The 19,048-nt window shown below is 32.5% G+C and overlaps 1 protein-coding gene across 3 annotated transcripts in view; it reads right to left on the bottom strand.

Moving 5' to 3' along the window:
- The window catches only part of dnajb6b (DnaJ heat shock protein family (Hsp40) member B6b), a 133,164-nt gene that overhangs the window by 108,446 nt on the left and 5,670 nt on the right, over nt 1–19,048 (bottom strand). For 2 of the 3 annotated variants that reach the window (XM_077509391.1, XM_077509390.1), the window contains 4 exons: nt 18,878–18,979; nt 17,690–17,800; nt 17,460–17,619; nt 16,089–16,159 (listed from right to left, as the gene is read on the bottom strand). In XM_077509391.1, coding sequence (XP_077365517.1) covers nt 16,089–16,159; nt 17,460–17,619; nt 17,690–17,800; nt 18,878–18,979 — 444 coding nt within the window. Of the gene's footprint in view, nt 1–14,996; nt 15,324–16,088; nt 16,160–17,459; nt 17,620–17,689; nt 17,801–18,877; nt 18,980–19,048 lie in introns of those variants that run through there. The other variant, XM_077509392.1, reaches the window with a different exon arrangement.

The following is a 19,048-nucleotide window of genomic DNA, read 5'->3' as shown; positions in this document are numbered from 1 at the left end:
AGTAAGGCGTTTTATTTTGGAAGAAAAACGACCATGTATAGTAAGGCGTTTTATTTTGGAAAAAAAACGACCATGTATAGTAAGGCGTTTTATTTTTGGAAAAAAAACGACCATGTATAGTAAAGCATTTTATTTTGGAAAAAAACGACCATGTATAGTAAGGCGTTTTATTTTTAGAAAAAAAAACGACCATGTATAGTAAAGCATTTTATTTTGGAAAAAAACGACCATGTATAGTAAGGCGTTTTATTTTGGAAGAAAAACGACCATGTATATTAAGGCGTTTTATTTTTGGGAAAAAAACAACCATGTATTGTAAGGCGTTTTATTTTGGAAGAAAAACTACCATGTATAGTAAGGCGTTTTATTTTTTGAAAAAAAAACGACCATGTATAGTAAGGCGTTTTATTTTTTGAAAAAAAAAAAACGACCATGTATAGTAAGGCGTTTTATTTTTGGAAAAAAAAACCCCGACCATGTATAGTAAGGCGTTTTATTTTTGGAAAAAAAACGACCATGTATAGTAAGGCGTTTTATTTTTGGAAAAAAAACGACCATGTATAGTAAGGCGTTTTATTTTGGGGAAAAAATGACCATGTATAGTAAGACGTTTTATTTTGGAATAAAAACGACCATGTATAGTAAGGCGTTTTATTTTGGAACAAAAAAACGACCATGTATAGTAAGGCGTTTTATTTTTGGAAAAAAAACGACCATGTAGAGTAAGGCGTTTTATTTTTGGAAAAAAAACGACCATGTATAGTAAGGCGTTTTATTTTGGGAAAAAAACGACCATGTATAGTAAGACGTTTTATTTTGGAATAAAAACGACCATGTATAGTAAGGCGTTTTATTTTGGAACAAAAACGACCATGTATAGTAAGGCGTTTTATTTTTGGAAAAAAAACGACCATGTATAGTAAGGCGTTTTATTTTTGGAAAAAAAACGACCATGTATAGTAAGGCGTTTTATTTTTGAGAAAAAAAAACGACCATGTATAGTAAGCCGTTTTATTTTGGAAAAAAAACGACCATGTATAGTTAGGCGTTTTATTTTGGAAGAAAAACGACCATGTATAGTAAGGCGTTTTATTTTGGAAAAAAAAACGACCATGTATAGTAAGGCGTTTTATTTTTGGAAAAAAAACGACCATGTATAGTAAAGCATTTTATTTTGGAAAAAAACGACCATGTATAGTAAGGCGTTTTATTTTTAGAAAAAAAAACGACCATGTATAGTAAAGCATTTTATTTTGGAAAAAAACGACCATGTATATTAAGGCGTTTTATTTTTGGGAAAAAAACAACCATGTATTGTAAGGCGTTTTATTTTGGAAGAAAAACTACCATGTATAGTAAGGCGTTTTATTTTTGGAAAAAAAAAAACCCGACCATGTATAGTAAGGCGTTTTATTTTTGGAAAAAAAACGACCATGTATAGTAAGGCGTTTTATTTTTTGAAAAAAAAAAAAAACGACCATGTATAGTAAGGCGTTTTATTTTTTGAAAAAAAAAAAACGACCATGTATAGTAAGGCGTTTTATTTTGGAAGAAAAACGACCATGTATAGTAAGGCATTTTATTTTTAGAAAAAAAAACGACCATGTATAGTAAGGCGTTTTATTTTGGAAAAAAAAAGACCATGTATAGTAAGGCGTTTTATTTTGGAATAAAAACGACCATGTATAGTAAGGCATTTTATTTTGGAAGAAAAACAACCATGTATAGTAAGGCGTTTTATTTTTGGAAAAAAAAACGACCATGTATAGTAAGGCATTTTATTTTTGAAAAAAAACGACCATGTATAGTAAGGCGTTTTATTTTGGGAGAAAAACGACCATGTATTTTAAGGTGTTTTATTTTTGGAAAAAAAACAACCATGTATTGTAAGGCGTTTTATTTTGGAAGAAAAACTACCATGTATAGTAAGGCGTTTTATTTTTTGAAAAAAAACGACCATGTATAGTAAGGCGTTTTATTTTTGGAAAAAAAAAAAAACGACCATGTATAGTAAGGCGTTTTATTTTTGGAAAAAAAACGACCATGTATAGTAAGGCGTTTTATTTTTGGAAAAAAAACGACCATGTATAGTAAGGCGTTTTATTTTTTGAAAAAAAACGACCATGTATAGTAAGGCGTTTTATTTTTTGAAAAAAAAAAAAACGACCATGTATAGTAAGGCGTTTTATTTTTGGAAAAAAAACGACCATGTATAGTAAGGCGTTTTATTTTTGGAAAGAAAAAAAAACGACCATGTATAGTAAGGCGTTTTATTTTTGGAAAAAAAACGACCATGTATAGTAAGGCGTTTTATTTTTTGAAAAAAAAACACCATGTATAGTAAGGCGTTTTATTTTTGGAAAAAAAACGACCATGTATAGTAAGGCGTTTTATTTTTAGAAAAAAAAAAAAACGACCATGTATAGTAAGGTGTTTTATTTTTGGAAAAAAAACGACCATGTATAGTAAGGCGTTTTATTTTTGGAAAGAAAAAAAAACGACCATGTATAGTAAGGCGTTTTATTTTGGAAGAAAAACGACCATGTATAGTAAGGCGTTTTATTTTTGGAAAAAAAACGACCATGTATAGTAAGGCGTTTTATTTTTTGAAAAAAAACGACCATGTATAGTAAGGCGTTTTATTTTTGGAAAAAAAACGACCATGTATAGTAAGGCGTTTTATTTTTAGAAAAAAAAACGACCATGTATAGTAAGCCGTTTTATTTTTGGAAAAAAAACGACCATGTATAGTAAGGCGTTTTATTTTTAGAAAAAAAAACGACCATGTATAGTAAGGCGTTTTATTTTTAGAAAAAAAACCGACCATGTATAGTAAGACGTTTTATTTTGGAATAAAAACGACCATGTATAGTAAGGTGTTTTATTTTGGAACAAAAACGACCATGTATAGTAAGGCGTTTTATTTTTGGAAAAAAAACGACCATGTATAGTAAGGCGTTTTATTTTTTGAAAAAAAACGACCATGTATAGTAAGGCGTTTTATTTTTGAGAAAAAAAAAACGACCATGTATAGTAAGCCGTTTTATTTTGGAAAAAAACCGACCATGTATAGTTAGGCGTTTTATTTTGGAAGAAAAACGACCATGTATAGTAAGGCGTTTTATTTTGGAAAAAAAACGACCATGTATAGTAAGGCGTTTTATTTTGGAAGAAAAACGACCATGTATAGTAAGGCGTTTTATTTTTGGAAAGAAAAAAAAACGACCATGTATAGTAAGGCGTTTTATTTTGGAAGAAAAACGACCATGTATAGTAAGGCGTTTTATTTTTGGAAAAAAAAAACGACCATGTATAGTAAGGCGTTTTATTTTTTGAAAAAAAACGACCATGTATAGTAAGGCGTTTTATTTTTTGAAAAAAAACGACCATGTACAGTAAGGCGTTTTATTTTTAGAAAAAAAACGACCATGTATAGTAAGCCGTTTTATTTTTGGAAAAAAAACGACCATATATAGTAAGGCGTTTTATTTTTAGAAAAAAAAACGACCATGTATAGTAAGGCGTTTTATTTTTAGAAAAAAAAACGACCATGTATTGTAAGCCGTTTTATTTTGGAAGAAAAACTACCATGTATAGTAAGGCGTTTTATTTTGGAAAAAAAACGACCATGTATTGTAAGGCGTTTTATTTTTGGAAAAAAAACGACCATGTATAGTAAGGCGTTTTATTTTTGGAAAAAAAACGACCATGTATTGTAAGGCGTTTTATTTTGGAAGAAAAACTACCATGTATAGTAAGGCGTTTTATTTTTTGAAAAAAAACGACCATGTATAGTAAGGCGTTTTATTTTTTGAAAATAAACGACCATGTATAGTAAGGCGTTTTATTTTTTGAAAAAAAACGACCATGTATAGTAAGGCGTTTTATTTTTAGAAAAAAAAAACGACCATGTATAGTAAGCCATTTTATTTTTGGAAAAAAAACCACCATGTATAGTAAGCCGTTTTATTTTGGAAAAAAAACGACCATGTATAGTAAGGCGTTTTATTTTTGGGAAAAAAAAAAACGACCATGTATAGTAAGGCGTTTTATTTTTGGAAAGAAAAAAAACGACTATGTATAGTAAGGCGTTTTATTTTTGGAAAGAAAAAAAAACGACCATGTATAGTAAGGCGTTTTATTTTTGAAAAAAAAAACGACCATGTATAGTAAGGCGTTTTATTTTGGAAGAAAAATGACCATGTCTAGTAAGGCGTTTTATTTTTGGAAAAAAAAACGACCATGTATAGTAAGGAATTTTATTTTGGAAAAAAAAAGGACCATGTATAGTAAGGCGTTTTATTTTGGAAGAAAAACGACCATGTATAGTAAGGCGTTTTATTTTGGAAGAAAAACGACCATGTATAGTAAGGCGTTTTATTTTTGGAAAAAAAACGACCATGTATAGTAAGGCGTTTTATTTTTTGAAAAAAAAAAAACGACCATGTATAGTAAGGCGTTGTATTTTTGAAAAAAAAACGACCATGTATAGTAAGGCGTTTTATGTTTGGAAAAAAAACGACCATGTATAGTAAGGCGTTTTATTTTGGGGAAAAAAAACGACCATGTATAGTAAGGCGTTTTATTTTTTGAAAATAAACGACCATGTATAGTAAGGCGTTTTATTTTTTGAAAAAAAAAAAAAAACGACCATGTATAGTAAGGCGTTTTATTTTTTGAAAAAAAAAAACGACCATGTATAGTAAGGTGTTTTATTTTTGGAAAAAAAACGACCATGTATAGTAAGGCGTTTTATTTTGGAAGAAAAACGACCATGTATAGTAAGGCGTTTTATTTTGGAAGAAAAACGACCATGTATAGTAAGGCGTTTTATTTTTGGAAAAAAAAACGACAATGTATAGTAAGGCGTTTTATTTTTGAAAAAAAACAACGACCATGTATAGTCAGGCGTTTTATTTTTTGAAAAAAAAAAAAACGACCATGTACAGTAAGGCGTTTTATTTTTGGAAAGAAACAAAAACGACCATGTATAGTAAGGCGTTTTATTTTTGAAAAAAAACGACCATGTATAGTAAGGCGTTTTATTTTTGGAAAAAAAAACAAACGACCATGTATAGTAAGGCGTTTTATTTTTGGAAAGAAAAAAAAACGACCATGTATAGTAAGGCGTTTTATTTTTGAAAAAAAAAACGACCATGTATATAGTAAGGCGTTTTATGTTTGGAAAAAAAACGACCATATATAGTAAGGCGTTTTATTTTTTGAAAAAAAAAAAACGACCATGTCTAGTAAGGCGTTTTATTTTTGGAAAAAAAAAAAACAAACGACCATGTATAGTAAGGCGTTTTATTTTTGGAAAGAAAAAAAACGACCATGTATAGTAAGGCGTTTTATTTTTGGAAAGAAAAAAAAACGACCATGTATAGTAAGGCGTTTTATTTTTGAAAAAAAAAACGACCATGTATAGTAAGGCGTTTTATTTTGGAAGAAAAATGACCATGTCTAGTAAGGCGTTTTATTTTTGGAAAAAAAAACGACCATGTATAGTAAGGAATTTTATTTTGGAAAAAAAAGGACCATGTATAGTAAGGCGTTTTATTTTGGAAGAAAAACGACCATGTATAGTAAGGCGTTTTATTTTTTGAAAATAAACGACCATGTATAGTAAGGCGTTTTATTTTTTGAAAAAAAACGACCATGTATAGTAAGGCGTTTTATTTTTAGAAAAAAAAAACGACCATGTATAGTAAGCCATTTTATTTTTGGAAAAAAAACGACCATGTATAGTAAGGCGTTTTATTTTTGGAAAAAAAAAAAAACGACCATGTATAGTAAGGCGTTTTATTTTTGGAAAGAAAAAAAACGACTATGTATAGTAAGGCGTTTTATTTTTGGAAAGAAAAAAAAACGACCATGTATAGTAAGGCGTTTTATTTTTGAAAAAAAAAACGACCATGTATAGTAAGGCGTTTTATTTTGGAAGAAAAATGACCATGTCTAGTAAGGCGTTTTATTTTTGGAAAAAAAAACGACCATGTATAGTAAGGAATTTTATTTTGGAAAAAAAAGGACCATGTATAGTAAGGCGTTTTATTTTGGAAGAAAAACGACCATGTATAGTAAGGCGTTTTATTTTGGAAAAAAAACGACCATGTATTGTAAGGCGTTTTATTTTTGGAAAAAAAACGACCATGTATAGTAAGGCGTTTTATTTTTGGAAAAAAAACGACCATGTATTGTAAGGCGTTTTATTTTGGAAGAAAAACTACCATGTATAGTAAGGCGTTTTATTTTTTGAAAAAAAACGACCATGTATAGTAAGGCGTTTTATTTTTTGAAAATAAACGACCATGTATAGTAAGGCGTTTTATTTTTAGAAAAAAAAAACGACCATGTATAGTAAGCCATTTTATTTTTGGAAAAAAAACGACCATGTATAGTAAGCCGTTTTATTTTGGAAAAAAAACGACCATGTATAGTAAGGCGTTTTATTTTTGGAAAAAAAAAAAAAACGACCATGTATAGTAAGGCGTTTTATTTTTGAAAAGAAAAAAAACGACTATGTATAGTAAGGCGTTTTATTTTTGGAAAGAAAAAAAAACGACCATGTATAGTAAGGCGTTTTATTTTTGAAAAAAAAAACGACCATGTATAGTAAGGCGTTTTATTTTGGAAGAAAAATGACCATGTCTAGTAAGGCGTTTTATTTTTGGAAAAAAAAACGACCATGTATAGTAAGGAATTTTATTTTGGAAAAAAAAGGACCATGTATAGTAAGGCGTTTTATTTTGGAAGAAAAACGACCATGTATAGTAAGGCGTTTTATTTTTTGAAAATAAACGACCATGTATAGTAAGGCGTTTTATTTTGGAAAAAAAAGACCATGTATAGTAAGGCGTTTTATTTTGGAATAAAAACGACCATGTATAGTAAGGCGTTTTATTTTGGAAGAAAAACGACCATGTATAGTAAGGCGTTTGATTTTTGGAAAAAAAACGACCATGTATAGTAAGGCGTTTTATTTTGGAATAAAAACGACCATGTATAGTAAGGCGTTTTATTTTGGAAGAAAAACTACCATGTATTGTAAGGCGTTTTATTTTTTTAAAAAAAACGACCATGTATAGTAAGGCGTTTTATTTTTGGAAAAAGAAACGACCATGTATAGTAAGGCGTTTTATTTTGGAATAAAAACGACCATGTATAGTAAGGCGTTTTATTTTGGAAGAAAAACTACCATGTATTGTAAGGCGTTTTATTTTTTGAAAAAAAACGACCATGTATAGTAAGGCGTTTTATTTTTGGAAAAAGAAACGACCATGTATAGTAAGGCGTTTTATTTTGGAAGAAAAACGACCATGTATAGTAAGGCGTTTTATTTTGGAAGAAAAACTACCATGTATTGTAAGGCGTTTTATTTTTTGAAAAAAAACGACCATGTATAGTAAGGCGTTTTATTTTTGGAAAAAAAACGACCATGTATAGTAAGGAGTTTTATTTTGGAAGAAAAACGACCATGTATAGTAAGGCGTTTTATTTTGGAAAAAAAACGACCATGTATAGTAAGGCCTTTTATTTTGGAAGAAAAACGACCATGTATAGTAAGGCGTTTTATTTTGGAATAAAAACGACCATGTATAGTAAGGCGTTTTATTTTTGGAAAAAAAAACGACCATGTATAGTAAGGCGTTTTATTTTTGAAAAAAAAAAACGACCATGTATAGTAAGCCGTTTTATTTTGGAAGAAAAACTACCATGTATATTAAGGCGTTTTATTTTGGAAAAAAAAGACCATGTATAGTAAGGCGTTTTATTTTGGAATAAAAACGACCATGTATAGTAAGGCGTTTTATTTTGGAAGAAAAACGACCATGTATAGTAAGGCGTTTGATTTTTGGAAAAAAAACGACCATGTATAGTAAGGCGTTTTATTTTTAGAAAAAAAAACGACCATGTTTTGTAAGGCGTTTTATTTTGGAAGAAAAACTACCATGTATTGTAAGGCGTTTTATTTTGGAAGAAAAATGACCATGTATAGTAAGGCGTTTTATCTTTGGAAAAAAAAACGACCATGTATAGTAAGGCGTTTTATTTTGGGAAAAAAACGACCATGTATAGTAAGGCGTTTTATTTTGGAATAAAAACGACCATGTATAGTAAGGCGTTTTATTTTGGAACAAAAACGACCATGTATAGGAGGGCGTTTTATTTTTGGAAAAAAAACGACCATGTATAGTAAAGCGTTTTATTTTTGAAAAAAAAAAGACCATGTATAGTAAGGCGTTTTATTTTGGAATAAAAATGACCATGTATAGTAAGGCGTTTTATTTTGGAATAAAAACGACCATGTATAGTAAGGCGTTTTATTTTGGAATTAAAACGACCATATATAGTAAGGCGTTTTATTTTGGAAGAAAAACGACCATGTATAGTAAGGCGTTTTATTTTGGAAGAAAAACGACCATGTATAGTAGGGCGTTTAATTTTTGGAAAAAAAACGACCATGTATAGTAAGGTGTTTTATTTTGGAAGAAAAACGACCATGTATAGTAAGGCGTTTTATTTTTGGAAGAAAAAAAAAACCATGTATAGTAAGGTGTTTTATTTTTGAAAAAAAAAACGACCATGTATAGTAAGGCGTTTTATTTTGGAAAAAAAAAACGACCATGTATAGTAAGGCGTTTTATTTTTGGAAAAAGAAACGACCATGTATAGTAACGCGTTTTATTTTGGAAAAAAAACGACCATGCATAGTAAGGCGTTTTATTTTGGAATAAAAACGACCATGTATAGTAAGGCGTTTTATTTTGGAACAAAAACGACCATGTATAGTAAGGCATTTATTTTTTGAAAAAAAACGACCATGTATAGTAAGGCGTTTTATTTTGGAAAAAAAAGACCATGTATAGTAAGGCGTTTTATTTTGGAAGAAAAACTACCATGTATTGTAAGGCGTTTTATTTTTTGAAAAAAAACGACCATGTATAGTAAGGCGTTTTATTTTGGAATAAAAACGACCATGTATAGTAAGGCGTTTTATTTTTTGAAAAAAAAACGACCATGTATAGTAAGGCGTTTTATTTTTGAAAAAAAAAAACGACCATGTATAGTAAGCCGTTTTATTTTGGAATAAAAACGACCATGTATAGTAAGGCGTTTTATTTTGGAAGAAAAACGACCATGTATAGTAAGGCGTTTGATTTTTGGAAAAAAAACGACCATGTATAGTAAGGCGTTTTATTTTTAGAAAAAAAAACGACCATGTATTGTAAGGCGTTTTATTTTGGAAGAAAAACTACCATGTATTGTAAGGCGTTTTATTTTTTGAAAAAAAACGACCATGTATAGTAAGGCGTTTTATTTTTGGAAAAAAAACGACCATGTATAGTAAGGCCTTTTATTTTGGAAGAAAAACGACCATGTATAGTAAGGCGTTTTATTTTGGAATAAAAACGACCATGTATAGTAAGGCGTTTTATTTTTTGAAAAAAAAACGACCATGTATAGTAAGGCGTTTTATTTTTGAAAAAAAAAAACGACCATGTATAGTAAGCCGTTTTATTTTGGAAGAAAAACTACCATGTATATTAAGGCGTTTTATTTTGGAAAAAAACGACCATGTATAGTAAGGCGTTTTATTTTGGAAGAAAAACGACCATGTATAGTAAGGCGTTTGATTTTTGGAAAAAAAACGACCATGTATAGTAAGGCGTTTTATTTTTAGAAAAAAAAACGACCATGTATTGTAAGGCGTTTTATTTTGGAAGAAAAACTACCATGTATTGTAAGGCGTTTTATTTTTTGAAAAAAAACGACCATGTATAGTAAGGCGTTTTATTTTTGGAAAAAAAACGACCATGTATAGTAAGGCCTTTTATTTTGGAAGAAAAACGACCATGTATAGTGAGGCGTTTTATTTTTTGAAAAAAAATGACCATGTATAGTAAGGCATTTTATTTTTAGAAAAAAAAACGACCATGTATAGTAAGGCGTTTTATTTTGGAAAAAAAACGACCATGTATAGTAAGGCCTTTCATTTTGGAAGAAAAACGACCATGTATAGTAAGGCGTTTTATTTTGGAATAAAAACGACCATGTATCGTAAGGCGTTTTATTTTTGGAAAAAAAAACGACCATGTATAGTAAGGCGTTTTATTTTTGAAAAAAAAAAACGACCATGTATAGTAAGCCGTTTTATTTTGGAAGAAAAACTACCATGTATATTAAGGCGTTTTATTTTGGAAAAAAACGACCATGTATAGTAAGGCGTATTATTTTCGTTTTTCTTCCAAAATAAAACGGCTTACTATACATGGTCTTTTTTTTTTTCAAAAATAAAACGCCTTACTATACATGGTCGTTTTTTTTTCTAAAAATAAAATGCCTTACTATACATGGTCATTTTTTTTCAAAAAATAAAACGCCTCACTATACATGGTCGTTTTTCTTCCAAAATAAAACGGCTTACTATACATGGTCGTTTTTTTTCCAAAAATAAAACGCCTTACAATACATGGTAGTTTTTCTTCCAAAATAAAACGCCTTACTATACATGGTCTTTTTTTTTCCAAAATAAAACGCCTTACTATACATGGTCGTTTTTATTCCAAAATAAAACGCCTTACTATACATGGTCGTTTTTTTCCCAAAATAAAACGCCTTACTATACATGGTCTTTTTTTTCCAAAATAAAACGCCTTACTATACATGGTCTTTTTTTTCCAAAATAAAATGCCTTACTATACATGGTCGTTTTTTTTCCAAAATAAAATGCCTTACTATACATGGTCATTTTTCTTCCAAAATAAAACGCCTTACTATACATGGTCTTTTTTTTTCCAAAATAAAACGCCTTACTATACATGGTCGTTTTTTTTCCAAAAATTAAACGCCCTACTATACATGGTCGTTTTTCTTCCAAAATAAAACGCCTTACTATACATGGTCGTTTTTCTTCCAAAATAAAACGCCTTACTATACATGGTCGTTTTTCTTCCAAAATAAAACGCCTTACTATACATGGTCTTTTTTCTTCCAAAATAAAACGCCTTACTATACATGGTCGTTTTTATTCCAAAATAAAACGCCTTACTATACATGGTCTTTTTTTTTCCAAAATAAAACGCCTTACTATACATGGTCGTTTTTATTCCAAAATAAAACGCCTTACTATACATGGTCGTTTTTTTCCCAAAATAAAACGCCTTACTATACATGGTCGTTTTTTTTTCCAAAAATAAAACGCCTTACTATACATGGTCATTTTTCTTCCAAAATAAAACGCCTTACTATACATGGTCGTTTTTCTTCCAAAATAAAACGCCTTACTATACATGGTCGTTTTTTTTCCAAAATAAAACGCCTTACTATACATGGTCGTTTTTCTTCCAAAATAAAACGCCTTACTATACATGGTCATTTTTCTTCCAAAATAAAACGCCTTACTATACATGGTCGTTTTTCTTCCAAAATAAAACGCCTTACTATACATGGTCGTTTTTTTTCCAAAATAAAACGCCTTACTATACATGGTCGTTTTTCTTCCAAAATAAAACGCCTTACTATACATGGTCGTTTTTTTTCCAAAATAAAACGGCTTACTATACATGGTCGTTTTTTTTTTTCAAAAATAAAACGCCTTACTATACATGGTCGGTTTTTTTCAAAAAATAAAACGCCTTACTATACATGGTCGTTTTTCTTCCAAAATAAAACGGCTTACTATACATGGTCGTTTTTTTTTTCAAAAATAAAACGCCTTACTATACATGGTCGTTTTTTTTTCTAAAAATAAAATGCCTTACTATACATGGTCATTTTTTTTCAAAAAATAAAACGCCTCACTATACATGGTCGTTTTTCTTCCAAAATAAAACGGCTTACTATACATGGTCGTTTTTTTTCCAAAAATAAAACGCCTTACAATACATGGTAGTTTTTCTTCCAAAATAAAACGCCTTACAATACATGGTCGTTTTTTTTTCAAAAAATAAAACGCCTTACTATACATGGTCTTTTTTTTCCAAAATAAAACGCCTTACTATACATGGTCGTTTTTTTTTCTAAAAATAAAATGCCTTACTATACATGGTCGTTTTTTTTCAAAAAATAAAACGCCTTACTATACATGGTCGTTTTTGTTCCAAAATAAAACGCCTTACTATACATGGTCGTTTTTATTCCAAAATAAAACGCCTTACTATACATGGTCGTTTTTTTCCCAAAATTAAATGCCTTACTATACATGGTCGTTTTTTTTCCAAAATAAAACGCGTTACTATACATGGTCGTTTCTTTTTCCAAAAATAAAACGCCTTACTATACATGGTCGTTTTTTTTTTCCAAAATAAAACGCCTTACTATACATGGTCGTTTTTTTTTTCAAAAAATAAAACGCCTTACTATACATGGTCGTTTTTTTTCCAAAAATAAAACGCCTTACTATACTATTTTTGGAAAAAAAACGAGCATGTATAGTAAGGCGTTTTATTTTTTGAAAAAAAAAAAAAAAAAAGACCATGTATTGTACGGCATTTCATTTTGGGGAAAAAACGACCATGTATAGTAAGGCGTTTTATTTTGGAAGAAAAATGACCATGTATAGTAAGGCGTTTTATTTTGGAAAAAAAACGACCATGTATAGTAAGGCGTTTTATTTTGGAATAAAAACGACCATGTATAGTAAGGCATTTTATTTTGGAACAAAAACGACCATGTATTTTAAGGCGTTTTATTTTTTGAAGAAAAAAAAAACGACCATGTATAGTAAGGCGTTTTATTTTTGGAAAAAAAACGACCATGTATAGTAAGGTGTTTTATTTTGGGAAAAAAAACGACCATGTATAGTAAGGCGTTTTATTTTGGAAGAAAAACGACCATGTATTTTAAGGCGTTTTATTTTTGGGAAAAAAACGACCATGTATTGTAAGGCGTTTTATTTTGGAAGAAAAACGACCATGTATCGTAAGGCGTTTTATTTTTGGAAAAAAAACGACCATGTATAGAAAGGCGTTTTATTTTTCGAAAAAAAAAAAAACGACCATGTAAGGCGTTTTATTTTTGGAAAAAAAACGAGCATGTATAGTAAGGCTTTTTATTTTTTGAAAAAAAAAAAAAAAAAAAAGACCATGTATAGTAAGGCGTTTTATTTTATTTTTAAAACAACCATGTATTGTAAGGCATTTTATTAAAAAAAAAACAAAAAAAAACGACCATGTATAGTAAGGCGTTTTATTTTTGAAAAAAAACGACCATGTATAGTAAGGCGTTTTATTTTGGAAGAAAAACGACCATGTATTTTAAGGCATTTTATTTTTGGAAAGAAAACGACCATGTATAGTAAAGCGTTTTTTTTTTTTTTTTTGTTTTTTTTTTTTAAACGACCATGTATAGTAAGGCTTTTTAAAAAAAAAATTTAAACGACCAAGTAACTTAGTAAGACGTTTTTTTTTTTTTTTTTTAATGAAAACAACAACAAAAAAACATTAAGGTGTTGTTTTTTTAAACGACCATGCGATTAATAATTTTATTTTCCTGTTTTCTGGCTAACTAAGAATGGATTCTTGCTAAAGTTTTACAAACTAAAACAAAATAAGTCACTTGAATCAAGCACAATTAATGACGATTCAAGGCGCAGAAGTGCAATTTTAAAATGACGTACGATACCACAAATGGCACCCAATCCCTTCTTGCTTGGGGCCCCTGTGAATGTTGCTACGCCACTGCCACAAGATGGCAGCAAAGCTGTTAAAACCGAGATGATCATCAAACACCAGCACCATGCAGCTAGCTAACTTGCAAGCTAGTTGGATAAAGATGGATAGCAACACACACCTGCGCTTGTCCATTCATATTTCATGCGGTTGATTCAACTGCGATTAGTCATGTAAATAAAATGGAATTTGCTTAGTGTTCCCTGCAGTTCATTTCCATTTATATTGAATTAGGGGCAGCACCGGGGAGACGAATGACGGCGCCAGATTACAGGCCAATTTCGTCCATTGTGTCGTGTAATTAAGGAGGCGCAAAGGAAGCGAGGGAGGGAAAAAACAAAAACAAAAAAACCACAAGGCCAGATGCTCTCCGAGCTCCGTTTGGACAACGGTGACAGCTCTTTGTTGGCCATATTGCGTTTCTTACCTGTGGGAGCAAACGGCTTTTTTTTGTTGTTTTTTTTAGGGAGGGATATTTATCACTGCAACATTATTCCTACCATGCTTTTCTCCACAGGATCAATATGTGTCTTATTATGAGGCGGTTACCTGGGTGATGAGATGGCCTTCAATATGAGGGGGTGAGCAATCCATCATCATTTAATTAACTCACACAAACAAAAACAACAATATCAAAGAGTCTTGATAATTACAAGCTGCTTTTTTTTTTTTTTTTAGTCCAGCCATTCACGTTTGAAAAGCAAAATACTGGCTTGAGTGCTTTTCATTTGTCGCTTTTGTCTTCAAAGGGGCTGTCATTATAGGCTAGCAGCACTATGGAAACAATTTAAAACATGAGGTATCTGAAATAAATCACTATTCAAGAATCAATATTACATAATTCATGAAAACAAATATGACACCGCATAAATTTGTGATGTTATAAACAGTAAGATATGCTTTTTGGTCAGAAATAATCGTTTGCGGATGTCGGCCTGGGCTTGGTTGTGTCGTGCAGGGCTCCAGGGTCGCTTAGCAACAGCAGTGCGCATGCGTGGCTGATATTGACGGACGCTTGCTTGAGCCAGGCTGACCTACCCGCCGTCATCGTCATCACTGGTGCTCCTTGTGTCAACATGCCAACCTGTGCGAGTCTGCCGGTGTGTGACCTTGCAAACACAAGCATGCAGGAATTCTCCACAAAACAAAGCAAAATACGTGCCTTCATGCGCTTGTTTTTGATGGCGTACTGTTTACAAACTCAGTGAAAATGGTAGCCTCCAAGGGAACATTCGAAGACGCTTTTATTTTGTTTATTTATTCACTTTTGTTTTTATTGGCGGGGGGAGAGGTAATAAAAAAAAAAAAAGGTGCCTTTTACAAAACGTAATACTGTTCAGGTTTGGTTATGCTTTACCAAGCAGATAAAGTACTGCATTGTATGAGAATAAACCTGCAGCATTACCTACAAACCGCCACAAGGTGGTAGTGCTGCTCTACAAAACACTTGTAAGCCATTTTTTGTTTTGACCGTTTTAGCGCCTAAAATTGTTAATTTTACTTAAGACATTTGACGTTTTACTATTTTAATTTAAAAACCAGTAACCAAATCTTAAATGAAGGCAGAATTTCTTGATGTCATGTGCCTAATAAAGTGGCTGTTGGGTGGGATAGAAAGCGCAGGCAGTCTAAGTGGTGAAGGTGAGTCGCCTGTACTGAGAAGAACAAATGAGTTATTAGGTTACACACACAAAACATGATGATGACAAACATTAAAACCAAAGTCAGTCTCCAAGCAACGTGTCAAACCAAATCAAAGTGTGACAAGAAAACACACGGTGCAACTTGCAACAACCTTCTAACACAACCACAAGTCAAGTTTTATTGAACATTCCTCATGGTGTTAATCAATGGCATTCCTAGTACAAAATGGCAAGAGCAAAGTCCGATCATGCGGTGTGCTTTTCATAACAAAAAAAAAAAAGTTACATGTTATTCACACATGATGATAACAGGTTAGCGAGGTGAAGTTACAAAGAATTAAGAAAGGGCCGAGGAACCATTTGTGGGGCTTTTTTTTCTTTGCTTTTTTCGCCAAACAGTGACAGTGAAATTTCATATGATTTCATAAGTGAAATCCCCACCACAGGTTGCCTGACCCTGACTTAACGTGTTAAAGCACCTGACATGCCAAAAATTAAAAATTAAAAAATGGATTTGAACAGGATACAAATACAAATTACTAAATGTCTAAAGTTGCTTTGTGCGTGTGCTGAGCTGAACCGAACGACTCTGAACAAAATGGAAATAAATACGCAGCTAACAACAACAACAACAAAAAAAAAGAAAAAAAAAGAAAAAAAAGAGGCTACTCCCTCCGAGAGGCTGCAACAGCAGACACAGGCGGTGCTTTCGGGTGTTTGACTGTCAAACGGCACGTTTACTTGTCATTCAGTCGTAGCAGCTGCTCCTCACCGTTAACTGTCAGCGACTTGAGCTGGCCGTCCTCCTCCACCTCCACGCGCTCCTGCCCGTTCTCCACCGTCCTGTCCACAAGCACACACCATTACTCGTCGAACAGGTCATTTGCATATTTTGAAAAGCTTTACAGTATGTAAGACAAATGTATTAGTAGCAGATGTCATTCTTCGTACAAGTATATGCTTTGGGAGGCTTAAAAATGGCTGGAGGACCGCAAATGGCCCCCGGGTCAGAGTTTGGACACCACTGGTCTGACTATTCTATAATAGATTCACCATTATTAAAGAAGCCAAATAATATCAAACATTTGCCAGTGAAGTAATGCAGAGTTGAGTATGGTATTTAAGAATTTATACTTTTAAACGACCATGTGTATATATATGTATATAGTAAGACGTCTTTTTTTTTTAACGACCATGTAGTAAGGCGTTTTTTTTTTTTTTTTTTTTAAATGACCATGTACATTAAGGCGTCTTGGAGGGGGCGTTGTGGGGGGGGTGGACCAAAAACGTCATGTATCGTATTTATTTATTTTTTAAATCAAGTGTTTTTACATTGGTTTTTTTAAATGACCATATACATTAAGGCGTCTTAAAAAAAACAACAACAAAAAAAACACGATCATGTATGGTGAGTTTATTTTATTTTTTTAATCGACCATGTATACTAAAAAAAATATAATATAGTACAGTGTTTTTCAACCCTGGTCCTCAGGGCACACTATCCAGCCTATTTTATTTATTTATTTATTTTTAAATGTGTATATTAAGGCGACTTTAAAAAAAAAAAAAGAAAAGACCATTTATTGTGAGTTTTTTTTTTTTAAACATGTATAGTAAAGCATTTTTAAAAAGGAGTTTTTCTTTAACGGTCATGTATAAATAAGTAAGCCGTTGTTTTTGTTTTGTAAATGATCATGTACATTAAGGCATGTTTAAAAAAAAACACAAAAAAAACGATCATGTACCGTGAGTTTTTTTTTTCTTTTTAGCGACCATGTATAGTTAGGCTTTCTTTTTTTTTTTTTTTTTTTAAATGACCATGTATATTAAGGTGTCTTTAAAAACAAAACGAAAAAAAACCCATTACCATGTATGGTAAGGCGGGTTTTTTTGTTTTGTTTTTTTAAATAATGAACATGTCAGGCATTTTTTCCCCCCAAAACATCCATATATAGTATTAGTAATGCATTTTGTTAAATGACTATGTATATTAAGGCTGATTTTTGTTGTTGTAGTAAATATGTGCATTTGTATGTGCATAGTAAGGTTATATTTATTAATTTATTTATACTTGGTATTAAATATTCTGAAAAAAAGAAATCCAGCCATCCAGTTTCTGCCTCTAAATAAGTGCAATACATACCGCTTGGTAGTAATTTTTCTGCCGTTGATGAACTTTGTCGAAGTAGACACCGATTTGAAGTTGCCCATCGCTCCTCCGCCTCCGGCTCCTCCTCCTCCGGCGCCAAACGACGAGAAGGAGGAGAACCCGCTGCCGCCCATGTCACCGAATGCGTTAAAACCTTCACATAGGGGACGGGCGTGTTTGCCAAAGGGGCGTCAACACATTCGTTAGGGATGGCCCGTACGCACCTGAGTCGAACGTGAACCCCCCGATATCGAAGAGTCCTCCGCCTCCTGTCCGGGTTCGGGTGGCCCCCCTGTGGCGAGGGTGCCCAATAAAGTCGTTGAATGGATCATTGTCTGAAAAAAGAAAGAAAAAAAAATCACATTACAAGCTCAGTTTTGTGTTGAAAGTCTAATTTTTTCTGAACGTCTCACTCAACCTCAGACAATAAAAAGATCTACCCTGAGGACATCTCAGAACTGCATTAGCTGTGTGCTCCCTCTAGAGGGCGCCAGAGGAGAAATGAGGCCAAACTGTCCTACTTTTCTTTCCCATTTGGAACTCAAGTATTACAAAATATGTGCAGACAGCTTTGTTGCCATTCACGGAATACGACAAACCCGAAGAAGCTCAACTGAAAAATGTGGTCCACATTTAAGCGACCAGTGTATTTCCACGTGCCGCCGTTATTGCTGGCGCTTGAACACGGTGGCTATTTTGGACAGCATTCCAGCCGGATTATGTCGACGCACGCATTCATCCTGTGGCCCAGCTCCATATTTAGAGCTGGCCCGGGCCGTCCAGCCTGCATGCCTTCCGCGCGAGCGGGCTCGCCACCAGCCGGCCTCCTCTTGCCGCTGTCGTCGTACACGTCTGATACGCGGCTTGTGACATCATCGGCTGTCTCGCGGTGGCCGGGGATGATGATGAGTGATGATTTCTGCCTCTTAATGGGATTTAATAACCGCGCCAAGGGCAAATTAAATGGCGCTCCAACAGAGGAGATACTTAATGTTTGGCAGCATCCTCGGGAATGTGTGTGCTGTCTCCCAAGTCCTAAACTCCACCCCAGCACAAGTTCAGTTAGAAAGGAGCCATAAAGTCAAATTAATGGCCAAAGCCCTAGCATGATTATTTTTAAACTTTGTGTTTCATAGTCATCAATATTTTTCGCAATTTGCTTGGGCTGACTTTTAATTCATGGTTTATTTGACTTTATTCAGAACAAGCCCCGCCCCTAAAACCAAAACAGATTCATTTAAGGCTTCAAGAGGAACTTGGGGGGGATCACAATTAGATTATTTTTAAAAATCGTTCAGTGCTACTATTTGCCCCAATCCAATAATGTACCTGGATAACCCAAACAAAGTCTTGTTGTTGTTGTTTGGAGATGAATGTTTGTAGTCCCCCCGTTTGCAAAGGTGCACACTTACTGAATAAATCTGCAAACGGATCTCTGCCGCCAAAGAATTCCCGGAAGACGTCCTCGGGGTTTCGGAATGTGAAGCCGTAGTCACCAAAGTGATTGTTGTAGCCTGTGTGGCAAATGAAAGAAAAAACATTTATCATTTTTTATTTATTTATTTGACAATTTTGAGGAGGAT

Source organism: Festucalex cinctus, chromosome 20, assembly GCF_051991245.1.
Source record: "Festucalex cinctus isolate MCC-2025b chromosome 20, RoL_Fcin_1.0, whole genome shotgun sequence".
Taxonomy (NCBI): domain Eukaryota; kingdom Metazoa; phylum Chordata; class Actinopteri; order Syngnathiformes; family Syngnathidae; genus Festucalex; species Festucalex cinctus.
This window is presented reverse-complemented; position numbering and strand designations above follow the sequence as displayed.